The 14,942-nt window shown below is 43.5% G+C and overlaps 1 protein-coding gene across 5 annotated transcripts in view; it reads left to right on the top strand.

Annotated features, from left to right (window-relative positions):
* The window catches only part of LOC112068109 (kinase D-interacting substrate of 220 kDa B), a 90,425-nt gene that overhangs the window by 40,119 nt on the left and 35,364 nt on the right, over nt 1-14,942 (top strand). For all 5 annotated transcript variants that reach the window (XM_070438033.1, XM_024135154.1, XM_024135153.1 and 2 more), the window contains 2 exons: nt 172-316; nt 462-624. In XM_070438033.1, the coding sequence (XP_070294134.1) occupies nt 172-316; nt 462-624 (308 nt within the window). The remainder of the gene's footprint in view (nt 1-171; nt 317-461; nt 625-14,942) is intronic.

Raw genomic sequence — 14,942 nt, 5'->3', positions numbered from 1 at the left:
GCTATGTAAAGCAGGCAGACAGGCATCGAGGCGTTCAGTTACTGTTCCATTGAACGTTAGAACGGGCAAAACGAGTGACCTAAGCTAAAATTACTTACTGACTGGTTTGTGGAAAGACCAAAGGCTAATCCAAGTATAAACATGAGGCATTGTGTGTGTGTGTGTGTGTAGGACACGTACCGCAGGAGGCAGATGCAGAGGACTGTTACCAGACAGATGTCCTTTGACCTGACCAAGCTGCTGGTCACCGAGGACTGGTTCAGTGACATCAGCCCCCAGACCATGAGGAGGCTCCTGAACATCGTCTCTGTCACAGGTACACACATCACCTATTAGATGACCTTTATTTCACCCAAGGGGGAGAGTCGACTTCTCCCAGCACGGCACTTGTTATCGGAAGGGGAGTAGTAGGTGTTTCAACCAACACACCAACGCCACTTCTCATTGGTCCATATTTCCAGGACGTCTGCTGAGGGCCAATCAGATCATATTTAACTGGGATCGTCTGGCGTCGTGGATCAACCTGACGGAAGAGTGGCCCTACAGGACCTCCTGGCTCATCCTCTTCCTGGAGGAGACCGACGGCATCTCAGACCAGGTCCCCCTGAAGACCATCTACGAGAGGTACGTGCACACACATCTGTACTCAAACAAGCACGCATGTACAGGCAGACACACACACACACACACACAGGCAGACACTCACGTTTTAGACTATTTCCGAAAGGTTCTTTTTGCACCGCACACACACACACACGCGCAAGCCTCAAAATCGAAGATGAATAATGGAATGTGATGTAAAAATCATGTTGACCAGCAGGTGGCAGCAGATGATCTTCCATTTCCACTTCCAGTACGTCATATAGGAAGGAGTAAGTCCCCTATAGGCTTCTGTGAGCCTACAGGCTAAATAGATCGTTGTATTCAGATCATGCAGGGAAATGCATGGAAGTAAGAAGTAACATATCATTATTCATCTGTTGATTTGAATTGATAAAGTGTTAGAAGCACAGCCAAGGCTGGTTTAACTAGGCCTGAGAGTGTGGACAAGGGGGAGGGAATCAGCACATCGCCTGAGTCATTAGGATTGCTGCTGTTCTGCCCCAATAGTTGGCCTTTAAAGGTTGCACTCTGCCACTCAATCACAATACACTAGTGCCACCGACACTCAGTGTCACATAGTCATCGTCACCATCCCTATCCTTCACAGAGATTCTGGATGAATAAATGGCTTTGGACAAATATATGTGAGGCAACAATGAGCCTGTAATATACTTGTGCATTAGAAGGGCTCCTTAGCACAGAGCTTTACCTGGGTATTGGGTAGGTATCACCTGAAATGGCCAAGTTAGATTACCCCCCTCCCCCCCCAATCGCTGCATTTTCACCCTTTCCAACGTGACTTGCAGCATTTCAAATGCAGTGTAATGGCAGTGTATTTGTGATTAAGGAAGCACCAAATGAACATGGATTGCAGGTTGAGCTGAGCAGAGCCTTATTGAGACGAGGCTTCTCTCAATTGATACGACATGAATCTCCTTTCTCTTTCGTCCTCTTTCTCTCGCTCTCTCCCTCTTTCTTCTCCCTCTCTTTTCTCTTTCCTCTCTCTCTTCTCTTTCCAAGTTCATTTCAATTTGATATTGGTTATGATAAAATGACCATTATTGGCAACGCTTTATCTGGATTTCCAATATAATAAAACGGAATCAAATTGTAACAGGACACAGTAAAACAATAACAAGTGTCATGTGTAATTTTCTCTCTTCCTCTCTCTCTTTCTCTGCTTCTCCTCTCTCTCTCTCTCTCTTCTCTCTTTCCTCTCCGATTCTCTTTTCTCTACTCCCTCTTCCTCTCTCTCTTCTCCTCTCTCTCCGTCTCCTCTCTCCTCCTCTATCTTCTCTCTCCCTCTACTTCCCTCTCTTCGCTCCTCTGCTTTTTCTCTCCTCCTCTTCTCTCTCTTCTCTCCCCTCGTTCCTACTCTCTCTCTCTCCTCTCCTCTCTCTCTTTTCTCTCTTTCCGTCATCTCTCTCATTTCCTTATTCTCTCTCTTCTCTCCTCCTTCTACCTCTTCTCTCTCTCTTCTCTTCTCTCTCTTCTCTATCTCTTTCTTCTCTTCTACTCTTCTCTTTCTTTCTCTTCTCTTTCTCTCTCTTCGTTCTCTTCTCTTCTTTCTCTTTCTCTCTGCCTCTCTCTCTTTCTTCTCTCCTTTCCCTCTTCTCCTCTTCTTCTCTCTCTCGTTCCACTTTCTCTCTACTTCTATTTTTTTTCTCTCCGTCTCTTTCTCTCTTTTCTCTTCACTTCTCTTCATCCTTCTCTAACTCTCTTTTCTCTCCTTTCACTTCTCATCCTTTTCTCTCTTCTCTCTTCCTCTCGTCTTTCTCTCTCTCTCTCTCTCTTCTCTCTCCTTCTGTCTCTGCACTCCCTCTTCTCTCTCTCTCTTCTATTTTCTCTCTCTCTCTCTCTTTTTCTCTACTCTCTTCTCTCTCTCTCTTCCTTCCTCATCTCTTTTCTTCTTTCTTCTCTCTTCTTTCTTCTCTTTTTCTCTTCCTCTCTCTTCTTCCTCTCTCTCTATTCCTCTCTCTCTGTCTCTCTCTCCTTCTCTCTGGCTCTCTCTCCTCCTCTCTTTCTTCCTCTTTTCTCCCTCTTTTTCCTCTTCTCTTCCTCTCTTCTCTCTCTCTCTCTCGCTCTTCTTTCCTCCTTCTCTCTCTTCGCTCTCTCTTCATCCTCTTCCTCGCTCTTCTTCTCTCCCTTCTTCTCCTCTCTCTCATCCTCTCTTTTCTCTCTCTCTTTCCTCTTCTCTCTTGCCTCTTGTTCTCTCTCTCTTCTCTCTCCTCCTCTTTCTCTCGTCTCTCGTCTCTCCTCTCTCCTCTTTTTTCTACTTTCTCTTTCGTCCTCTTCCTCTCCTCTCTCTTCTCTCTCCTCTCTCCCTACTCATTCCTCTATCTTTTTCTCCTCTTCTCGCCTCCTCTATCTCTCTCTCTCTTTTCTCCCTCTCTTTCTGTCTCCTTCTTGTTCTCCCTCTTCTTTCTCGCTTCTCTTCTCTTCTCTTCTCTCTCTCTCTCTCTCCTCTTCTCTCTCTCTCTCTCTCTCTCCTCGTCTCCTTCTGCTTCCTCCCTTTTTCTCCTCTTTTCCTCTTTTTCTCTCTCTCTTCCTCCTCTTTTTTCTCTCGTCTCCTCTCTCTTCTCTCTCTCCTCTCTCCTTCTGCCCGTCTTTCTCTCTCCTCTCCTATCTCTCCCTTTTCTCTCTATCTCTCTCTCTCCTTTTCTCTTTCCTCTCTCCTTCCTGCCCTTTCCTCTTTCTTCCTCTTTCTCTCTCTCTCTTTCTCTTCTTTTCCCTCTCTCTATCTTCTCTATCTCTCTTACTCGTCTCTCTCTCTCTCTCTCTTTCTCTCCTCTCATCCTCCTCTCTCCCCCTCTCATTTCTTCTCTTTCTCCTCCTCCTTCCTCCTCCTCTTTCTTTCTCTTCTCTTTTTCTCTTCTCCTCCTCTTTCTCTCTCTCCTCTTTTTCCTCTTCCTCTCTTTCTCTCTTCCTCCTCTTTCTTCTTCTCTCTTTTTCTCTCTTTCTCCCTTTCTCTCTCTTTTCCTCCCTTTCTCTCTTCTCCTACTCTCTTCTCTCTCTCCTCTCTCTTCTCTTCTTTTCTCTCTCTCTCCTTTCTCTCTCCCTCTCAATTTAAATTTTCAATTCAGCGCTTATGCATGAAATTGGTTCATGATTTTGTTTATTGGAATTCTTTCTTTTGAAGTAGTGCTGGTGTCAGCTTGGTTGGTTAGGTCCAACACCAGCTGACTGAGAGTGCTCGTTTCTGGGCTCAGCTCTTGGATTTGTACTTGAATTCAGATGTAGCCAACATTTGTATGATCTTTTCTGTATTTTCATTACAACTGGAAAGCGGCCCATTTCTGCCCTACACATGCATTAGTTGGTGTATTTCTCTGGACTTGTAGAATTTTCAGACAGAATTCTGCATGTAGGGCTTCAATTGGATGTTTGTCCCACATTTTAAAGTCCAGTTTATTGAGTGGCCCCCAAACCTCACTTCCCCTAAAGAGCTATTGTTAGGATTCCACTGTCAAATATTTTGGTCCAATTCTAATTGGGATGTTGCTGTTGAATATTTTCATTTTTATTGCATACAATGCTCTGCGGGCTTTTTCTTTGAGTGCATTCACTGCCATATTAAAGTTTCCCGATGCAGATATGGTCAGACCAATGTCCGATACATTTTTAGTGTGTTCAATTATGTTGTTGTTCAGGGTGAATTTATATTTGTTTCTGACATCTGTTTTTTTTTTTTTGAAAATCATGATTTTCGTTTTTTTTCTGCCAGGGCCCAATTATGGCAGTATTGCTCTAGAATATTAAGGTTCTGTTGAAGACCTTCTTTGGTTGGTGATAGAAGTACCAAGTCATCAGCATATAGCAGGTATTTTACCTCTGTGTCAAATAGTGTGAGTCCTGGGGCTGGAGAATGGTCCAACATGTCTGCTAATTCATTGATATAAATGTTGAAAAGATTTGGACTCAAACTGCAGCCTTGTCTCACACCTCGACATGGTGAAAATAATTATGTTCTTTGGTTTTTGATTTTTACTGCACACTTGTTTTCTGTGTACATACATTTTATTAAGTCATACACCTTACCACCAAGCCCACTTTGGAGAATTTTGTAGAATAGCCCTTCGTGCCAAATAGAATCAAATGCTTTTTTAAAGTCAATAAAGCAAGCAAAGATTTTGCCCTCTTTTTTTTTTTGTTGGACGTGTTTATTAATTAGTGTAAGGTAGTGCTCAGTAGTGCGATGGTTGGGGAGAAAGCCAATTTGACATTTACTTATTACATTTTTTTCTTGAAGAAAGGTTTGAATTCTTGAATTCAAAATGCTACAAAAAACCTTTTCCAAGTTGCTGCTTATGCAAATTCCCCTGTAATTATTGGGGTCTGATTTGTCTCCACTTTTGTGGATAGGGGAGATGAGCCTCTGGTTCCAGACATCAGGAAAGCAGCCAGAAGTTAAAACCATGTTGAACCGTTTAAGCACAGCATTTTGCAAATCAGGTGTGCTGTTTTTCAGCATTTCATTTCTGATATTATCTAAACCACAAGCCTTCTTTGATTTTATAGATTTGAGTTTTTCGTTTAGTTCTTGTTGGGTTATTGGGTAATCTAATGGATTTTGGTTGTTTTTAATGACTGATTCAATGATGTTACATTTTTCTTGGATTTCTAATTGGTTCTGTTGTAAGTCTTTTTCTGGGATGTTTTTGTATAGGTTTTTAAAATAAGTTTTCCAAATTCCTTCATCTTGTTTGGCTAATTCTTGTGGCTTTGTCGTGCTTAAATTGTTCCACATGTCCCAGAACAGATTTTGGTCAATTGCGTTTTCAATTTCATCAAGTGTCTTGTTGGTATAATTCAATTTCTTGCGTTATAGTGTATGTTTATACTGTTTCAGAGTTTCAAAGTATTCATAGCGTGGCTCTGGGTTGTTTTGCTGCTTATGTTTTTCATTTGACAATTGTCTTAGGTGTTTTCAAATTTTTCAGAAACATTTCGTTTTTCTGTTTCTGATGTTGCATTTCTTTGGTTTTCTAAAATTTGCTTTCGATGCTGCTTTTTGGAATATGGAATTGATGTTTTGAGTAGCTGAATTGACACCTTTATTGTTTTGGTATTGTGAGTTATTGAAGAACTGTATAGAGTTCATCATTTCATTTGAGTTCAATGTTTCAATGAATCCCTTTGCACTGCTTTGAGCCCATCTGTACGATTGGTTTATGATGTAGAGTTTATTGGGCTGTTTTTTTGAATGAATGTTGCCGGTTAATTTCTTCAGAAACACGTTGATCTGACTGTGATCTGACAATGGGGTCTGTGGTCTGACAGTGAATGCACTAATGGAGGAGGGGTCAATGTCAGTGATGGCATAATCGACTACACTTGTCRCAAGAGCTGAGCAGTAAGTAAACTGACCTAAAGAGTCCCCTCTGATTCTACCATTAAGCATGTACAGGCCTAAGGCTCGACAGAGATGCACTAACTCCTTCCCATTTTTGTTCAGTATTTGGTCAGGACTGTTTCTATTTATAATAGGGCTACTGTACAAGGAGGGGTGTCCAAATATGTGGTGGTTACCTCCCGCATCAGTGTAGTCAGGCTCAGAACCTGTTCTTGCATTGAAATCTCCACAAAGAAGCACTTTACCCTCTGCTTGAAATTGAATGATTTCTGTGTGGAGATTGTCAAAAAACTGATCATCATAATATGATGAATCTGAAGGAGGAGCACAAGCTGCACATATGTACACGTCATTGTCACAATAGATTGTACCTTTGTTAAGTTTTAGCCAAATGTGGTTAGTACCTTTTTTTTTATTTATTTCGTTTAGTGCTAAGTCCTGCTGATGCTAAATGATGATTCCACCCGAGTCTCGGCCCCATTTAACATTTTTATGTTTGATTGATGGTAAACTTTCTCTATAGCCTGAGGAACACTGAGTGTCTATGTCTCCACGACACCATGTTTCCAGTAGGATTATGATGTTCTGTCCCTTGATGTTTTAAATCAATTCTGGATTTGTTCTTTTATAACCAAAATGTGAAGAGTATCGGCCCTGGATATTCCAAGAGCTGATAGTTACTGATCTCATATATAATAAGTGATATTCACTGGTTTGAGGAAAGTACATTGAAAAAAACCAACGTATTAATATATATATATATATATATATATATATATATATATATATATATATATATATATATACATACAGTTGAAGTCGGAAGTTTACATACACTTACGTTGGAGTCATTAAAACTCATTTTTCAACCACTCCACAAATTTCTTGTTAACTATAGTTTTGGCAAGTCGGTTAGGACGTCTACTTTGTGTATGACACAAGTAATTTTTCCAACAATTGTTTACAGACAGTTTATTTCACTTATAATTCACTGTATCACAATTCCAGTGGGTGAGAATTTTACATACACTAAGTTGAGTGTGCCTTTTAAACAGCTTGGAAAATTCCAGAAAATGATGTCATGGCTGTATAAGCTTCAGATAGGCTAATTGACATAATTTGAGTCAATTGGAGGTGTACCTGTGGATGTATTCCAATGCCTACCTTCAACCTCAGTGCTTCTTTGCTTGACATCATGGGAATATCAAAAGAAATCAGCCAAGACCTCAGAAAAAAATTGTAGACCTCCAAGTCTGCTTCATCATTGGGAGCAATTTCCAAACGCCTGAAGGTACCACGTTCATCTGTACAAACAATAGTACGCAAGTATAAACACCATGGGACCACGCAGCCGTCATACCGCTCAGGAAGGAGACTTCTGTCTCCTAGAGATGAACGTACTTTGGTGGGAAAAGAGCAAATCAATCCCAGAACAACAGCAAAGGACCTTGTGAAGATGCTGGAGGAAACGTGTACAAAAGTATCTATATCCACAGTAAAACAAGTCCTATATCGACATAACCTGTAAGGCTGCTCAGCAAGGAAGAAGCCACTGCTCCAAAACCGCCATAAAAAAGCCAGACTACGGTTTGCAACTGCGCATGGGGACAAAGATCGTACTTTTTGGAGAAATGTCCTCTGGTCTGATGAAACAAAAATAGAACTGTTTGGCCATAATGACCATCGTTATGTTTGGAGGGTTAAGGGGAGGCTTGCAAGCCGAAGAACACCATCCTAACCGTGACGCACGAGGGTGGCAGCATCATGTTGTGGGGGTGCTTTACTGCAGGAGGGACTGGTGTACTTCACAAAATCGATGGCATCACGAGGAAGAAAAATGATGTGGGGATGGTGGGGGTACTGTTGTTTCAGAAAGTGGAACGGGGGGCCTCTGCTGCTGTGGTGATGGGTGTGTGGGTCCCTGCCAAGTGTTGCATCCTTTAGGTCCTTGGCAAAGGTTCTGATACTGTCCTGATGTGAGCATTTATACGAAAATGTAAATGTCAGAGTGGGGTGGTAAGCCGTTCTGACGTTGAGCAGTGAGGCACAGTCCACAGGGATCTGTTGATTTATTTTGTCAATCAACTTTCCTGTGAAGTCTTTCCTTGGTAGGAGGGTGGATACAACTATATTGGTTGTTGGGAACATAGCTTGTGCCCGTTCTGCCACTCTTCTCACTGCCCCAGATACATTTTCACCTTTGGCATGAAGGTCGTTTGTGCCAGTGTGGATGATGATGTTGTCAGTCGTGTCAATCCTGGTCTGACATAGTAGCTGCATTTCACTGTCAGTTGTAGGACACCAGAACGTATACATCTGGTGTCTAGGGAATAATCTTTCCTGGACTAAGAACTTGCTGGCTGGCTGGAGCAGACTGGGAGGCTGGTAGGTTGACCTGGGCTGGAGCAGACTGAGAGGCTGGTAGGTTGACCTGGGCTGGAGCAGACTGGTCAAAGGTTGACCTGGGCTGGAGCAGACTGAGAGGCTGGTAGTAGTTGACCTGGGCTGGAGGCAGACTGAGAGGCTGGTAGAGTGACCTGGGCTGGAGCAGACTGAGAGGCTGGTTTAGGCTGATTGACCTAGGCTGGAGCATCCCGGGAGCTGGATTGGGCTGACCTGTGACTGGACGGCAGACTGAGAGGCTGGTTGGCTCATATGGGCTGGAGCAGACTGTAGCTGGTGCAGTGTCTCAGGCCTGTGTGGCGGAGGCCTGCTGTCTCAGGTTCTGCTTAGTGTTGAACCAAGGCTGGTGGACATTGTCTCTAGACGGCAGGGGACATCATGGACTCGCTGCTGGTTTGAGGGTCAATGTTACCTCTCCCTTTGTTCTAGCTCCTTTCTTGTTGTGCTCAGATGAGTTCTCGGAGGTCATCATTTGTAAATGGTCTCAGTTTGTCCATTCTGCTTTCTATATTTAGCAAATCGATGCCCTGTTCATCTCTTTAAGTTTCTGGACAGTGTCCCCTCTTGAGTTGTGTTCTCTGGTTCTATTGACCTCTGCTCTTGGAACTAGAGAGAGGTCGCCTGTTCTGGATAACGTTGCTAAGCAGAGGTGTTCCTTGGACTGTTGTAGGCATGGCTCTTGGCTTCTGTCCTGCTGACTGTAGGTAGGTTTAGCAGGGACACTGAGGGCTTCTTGCTGGGTCACGAGAGACCGTTTCGGCTTTTAGGGTAGCAAACTACTCTCAAAATGCCTGGAGCTTGAGATCATTGCCCTGATATCAATACAATTCACTATATTATAACGTTTACTGTTTGATACGTGATAGTGCTCTGGTTCAGCTTCTTCAAAATGCTGATCTGACATCCTTGGCTGATGCCTCTTCTTTTTTGAGAAAGGGAAGAATGGTTTGCAAATAACCCTTCCATAGTGCCCTCGTTTGGTGTTAAATATTACATTTGCCTCTTTTTCCAACTGGTAAGATTTCTGCAAACAGGCATTCAGGTTTTCATGTCCATCAACCAAACGTTTTTGAAACTTTCTCGCTTTCTCTGTTTGGATGTCTGGTGGGTAACAATTGCCATAAGCAACGTTTTGGTGATGAGGCTACCAATGTTGCAATAGAAGTTTTGTTTCTTGTTATTTGTCTCTTGTGTTCTTTAGAGGACCTGTTTTTACGTTGATGTCCTTTATCTTCCTGTCCTTATTTTGTCTTTCTTTTCTTATGGTTAACTAGATATGTCTTTTGTTCTCTAGCTAGCTCTTCCAGCGAGAGTCTCCTAGCAACTGCTTAAAAACTGTAAAGCACCAAAGAAAGATGACTGTACAATTTAAATAGAAAAATAGTTACAGATTTTCAAAAGCCTATCTTCTTCGTTTTGTTGCTTGTTTTGTCTTCTATTCAGTCTTGCAGTTTCTCTTAGCTTTTTCCGATGTTTACTTCATCCAAAACCATGTTAATTTTCAATATTTGTAGGAGTCCCAATTTTATTTCAGTAGTGCTCAATTTGGGAACTCCAGACTCCTCTTTCTCTCTTCTCTCTCTGTTCTCTCTGTCTCTCTGTCTCTCTGTCTCTCTGTCTCTCATCATCTCTCTCTTCTCTGTCTCGTCTTTCTCTCCTGTCTCTCTCTCTCTCTTTTTCTTCTTTTTCTCTTTTCTCTTTCTTCTCTTTCTCTTCTCTCTTATTCAATCTTCTTTTTCTTCTCCTTTCTCTCTCTTTTTCATCTCTCTCTCTCTCTCTCTCTCTCGCTCTCTTCTCTCACCTCTCTCTTTCTCTTCTCTCTCTCTCTCCTCCTTTTTCTTTTTTCTCTCTTCTTCTCTCTCTCCTTCCTCTTCTCTCTTTTCTCTCTTCTTTCTCTCTTTCGTCTCTTCTTTTCTACTTTCTTCTCTCTTCTCTCTCTTTCTCTCTCTTTCTCCTCCTCTCTCATCTCTCCCTCCCTCCTCCTCCCACTTCTTCTCTTCTCTTCTTCTCTTCTCCTCTCTCTGCTTTCCTCCTCTCTCTCTCTTTCTCCCTCTCCTCTTCTCTCTTCTTGCTCGTCTCTCCTCCTCTTTGCTCTCTTCCTCTCTTTCTCTCTCCTCTCTCTCTCTCCTCTTCTCTCTTCTCCTCTTTCTCTCTTCTCTCTCTCTCTTACCTCCCTCTCTCTCTCCTCTTCTCTCTCTCCTCTCCCTCTCTCTTCTCCCTCCTCTCTCTCTTTCTCCTCTCTCTCTCTCCTCTTTTCTCTCCTCCTCTTTCTCCTCTTCTCTCCTCTCTCTCCTCCTCTTCTCTCTCTCTTTCCTTTCTCTCCTCTCTCTCTCTCTCTCTCTCTCCTCCTCTTTTCTTCTTCTCCTTCTCTTTCTCTCTCTCTCCTCTCTTTTCCTCTCTCTCTCTCTCTTCTCTCTCTCTCTCTCTCTTCTCTCTCTCTCTTCTCTCTCTCTTCCTTTTCTCTCTCTCTCTTTCTCTCTCTCCTCTTCTTCCTTCTCCTCCTCTTTCTCTTTCTCTCTCTCTCTCCTCCTCTTGCTCTCCTCTCTCCTTTTTCTTCTCTGTCTTTCTTCTCTTCTCCTCTCTTTCTCTCTCTCCTCCTCTCTCTCTCTCTCTTTCTCTCTCTTTCTCTCTCTCCTTCTCTCTCTCTCCTCTCTCTCTCTCCTCTCTCTTTCTCTCTTTCTCTCTTCTCTTTCCTCCTCTCTCTCTTCTCTTTCTCTCTCTCTCTTTCTCTTCTCCTTCTCTTTCTCTCCTCCTCTTTCTCTTTCTCTCTCTCTCTCTCTCCTTTCTCTCTCCTTCTCTCTTTCCTCTCTTCTCCCTCTCCTCTCCTTCTCTCTCTCCCTCTTTCTCTCTCTCCTCTTCTCTCTCTCCTCTTTCTCTTCTTCTCCTCTCTCCTCTCTTCTCTCTCTTTTCTCTCTCTCCTCTCCTCCTTTCTCGTCTCTCTCTCTTCTTCTCTCTCTCTTTCCTCTCTGCTCTTCTCCTTCTGCCTCTCTCTCTCTTCTTGTTTCTCTCTCTGTCTTTTTCTTGTCTCCTCTTTTTCTCTCTCTCTCCGTCTCTTTCTCTCTTTCTCTCTTCTCCTCCTCTCTTCTCTCTCTACTTCTCTTCTCGCTCTCTCTCCTCCTCTTTCGCGCTCTCTCTCTCCTCTTTCGCCTCTCTCGTTCTCTCTTTCTCTCTGGATCCTTCCTTCGTCTTTGTTCTCTGTATTCTCTCTCTCCTCCTTGGTACTCTCGTCTCCTGTCCTCTCTTTCTCCCTTCTCTCTTCTCTGTCTTCTCTCTCTCCTCTAGTGTCTCTCTGGACCCTTCTTCTCCTCTCTCACTCCTCTTTCTCTCTCTCTCTCTTCTCCTCTTTGCTCTCTCTTTTCTCTCTCTCTCTTCCTCTTTCTCTCTCTTTCCTTCCTCCTCTCTCTGCTCTCTCTCTCCTGCCTCTCTCTCTTTCTCTCTCTCATCTCCTCCGCCTTTCTTCTCTCTTCTTTTTCTCTCTCTCTCTCCTCCTCTTTCTCTCTTTTTCTCTCTCTCCTCCTCTTTCACTCTCTTTCTCCTCCTCTTTTGCTCCTTCTCGCTCTCTTTCTTTCTTTTTCTTTCTGTCTTTCTCTCACTCCTTCTTTATCATTTTTCTCTTTCTCTGTCCTCTCTCCTCTTTCGTTCTCTCTGCCCTTCTCTTTCTTTCTCCTCTTTCTCTCATTGTCTCTGTCCTTCTTTCTCTCTCCTTTCTTGCTCTCTCTGTCCTTTTCTTCTTGTCTTTCTCTCTCTGTCCTTCTCTTCTTGTCTTTCTCCCTCTTTCCTCCTCTTTCTCTCTCTCCTTCTCTTTCGCTCTCTCTCCTCCTCTTTCGCGCTCTCTCTCCTCCTCTTTCGCGCTCTCTCTCCCTCTCTTTCTCTCGATCCTTCTCTTTCTTTGTCTCTGTACTTCTCTCTCTCCTCTTTCTCTCGCTCTCCTTGTCCTTCTTTCTGCCCTTCTCTTTCTCTCGCTCTTCTCTCTCTTGATCACGTGAGCTTGGGCCCCAATTTTTTTATAGCCGGGTAAGTCACACTGCCTGTCTTTCTCGACAATCACTTGGCTCACATCAACCTCAGGCCCCTGTCTGCCTGGTAAATGTGCACTTGAGGAACAGATAGCTGCTTCTTTTAATGTACGCCTTGTTGCCAGGTCAACACGGTGTGGATCCCCTCTCTCAACTGAAACCCAACCAAGCACGCCTTTGCTATCTCCTCTTCTGCTCAACTACCAATTACTGTATAATGTTTGTGTCAGACCACAGCGATTTAGATACTGTAGGTTATTCGATTAGACCGTAGACAACTATCTTTACTGCCATCTTTCCCCCCCCCGTGGAGGGTTTGTCAGTTTTCTCTGACGTGTAAATAGCGTGACAGTGTTGTCGGGAAATCCACATGACTGGGAGGTTGTTGGGGAAGTGTGATGCTCAGTTCAAAATGATCAAAATCCAATTTTATTTGTCACGTGCTGAATACAACGGGTGTAGATTTTACCATGAAATGCATACTTAGGAGCCCTTTTCCAACAATGCAGAGTTAAAAAGTAAGGAAATGGTAACGCACAATAAAATATCAATACCGAGGCTAAATACAACGAGTACCGGTACCAAGTCAATGTGCATGGGTATAGGGTAGTTGAGGTAATATGTACATGTAGGTAGGGGTAAAAGTGACTAGGCAATCAGGATAGATGCTGAACAGCAGCGTATGTGAAGAGTGTTCGAGGTGATGTGTGTGTTGCGTCAATATGCATGTGTGTGTTGGAGTGTCAGTGTGAGTGTGAGTGTGTGGGTAGAATCCAGTGAGTGTGCATAGAGTCAGTGCAAGAGAGTAAAAAATAAGGGGGTTAATGCAGAAAGTCTGGGTAGCCATTTCATTAACTGTTCAGCACTCTTATGGCTTGGGGGTAGAAGCTGTTCAGGAGCCTTTTGGTCCCAGACTTGGTGCTCCAGTACCGCTTGCCGTACCGTAGCAGAGAGAACAGTCTATGACTTGTGTAGGTGGAGTTTTTGCCAATTTTTAGGGCTTTCCTCTGACACTGCCTGGTATATAGGTCCTAGATGGCAGGGAGCTCGGCCACAGTGATGTACTGGGCCGTAGGCACTTCTCTTTAACGCATTACAGTCGGATGCCAAGCGGTGAAACAGCCAGTCAAGATTCTCTCAGTGGTACTGAGAACTGTAGAACTTTTTGAGGATCTGAGGGCCCTTGCCAAATCTTTTCAGCCTCCTGAGGGGGGGGAAGATGTGTTGTTGTGCCCTCTTCATGACTGTTGGTGTGTTTCGACCACGATAGGTCCTTAGTGAGTTGGACGAAGAAGAACGTGACGCTCTCGACCCGCTCCACTACAGCTCCGTGGATTTAAATGGGGGTTGTGCTCGGCCCTTCGTTTCCTGTCGTTCACGATCAACTCCTTTTGTCTTGCTGACATTGTGAGTTGTCTCCACACTAGAGCGCTTCGTGTCGAATAAGTGAATAGATTACTGCTGATGTGTATTTGGGGGTGAGTCATCTACTCCTAGGTCAACTGTCATTCCACATCTCTGGCATAAGTACTCTCACTCAGTAAGGTTTGTTGCAGCCCATATAAGCCACAGAGAGCAGCATGTACTTGGAAGACAGTGAATTTGTGATATTAGTAGTATTTTATAGTCCTATAAGTATATTTGCTATATAGCCTAGTCATATTAGTAATGTTCTGTGAAACTGTCACACTGTCCCTCCAACTAAAAATAAACTATAAATGTTGCGTGTGTCTCTGACTTCTCAAAAGAAAGAACAAGGGGAAAAAAATGACTTCTTGGTATCACACAAACAGGCTGTCAAAATGGCCAAAAGCTGTTTTTAGCAACTTTCATCACAGAAGCTTGCATGATGCCATTGGCAGAGCACAGCGAGAGGTGCACCAGATTATTCCCGTTGCCAAAGTGGGCCAAGCAGTCTAATCTGCTGCAGAATGTGCATAATCTGTCTAATAACATCAGCAATCTTTAATCATTAACGGTAAGGCCAGCTCTGCCAAGCAATCCTTTAATGTAGGGAAAGTAGGGGAAAGTGTGTGAAACAAAAGATGGCATTGTCCTGCAGGGGAATTGGGGACATTAGCCCCAAACCACAGCCACACATGACCGGGCCAACGTGTTTGTCTCACTTGTTCTGCAGGGAACACGTAACAAATTACTCCTTGGGTGGCAAGCCAGTGTGCATGGCCTGCCTAACGCACTTACGGAAATTGAAACGCAAACAAAATTAAAAGTGTTTTTGAGAGCGCCGGTATTTATAGCTGTCAGATTTACTGTTCGAATGGAGGTGGTGGATCATTGTTCTTTAGATCGCAAATTGAATGAGAGTCTTGAGAGTCTGTGAGTTGTGGTGCAATGTTCTCTGCAGCCTTTTCATTTCAGTTTTTAAAGGAGACGCAAATCGGGCTCCCTCTGGTCGTTACGAGGATGAATAACAGCTGCTGGCTTCTGTGGTTGTTGTTTCAGATCAGGAATAAATATCTTCAGATCAGTACCCCAGAGTGGTATGTTATGTTCAGCATCGCACCAAAAAAAAAGCAAGCTTCCGGAAAGCAGCAAATGGAAACTAT

The sequence above is a fragment of the Salvelinus sp. IW2-2015 genome, unplaced genomic scaffold (genome assembly GCF_002910315.2).
Source record: "Salvelinus sp. IW2-2015 unplaced genomic scaffold, ASM291031v2 Un_scaffold83, whole genome shotgun sequence".
NCBI lineage: Eukaryota > Metazoa > Chordata > Actinopteri > Salmoniformes > Salmonidae > Salvelinus > Salvelinus sp. IW2-2015.
The sequence above is the reverse complement of the archived record's forward strand: the minus strand, read 5'-3'. Positions and strand labels throughout refer to the sequence as shown.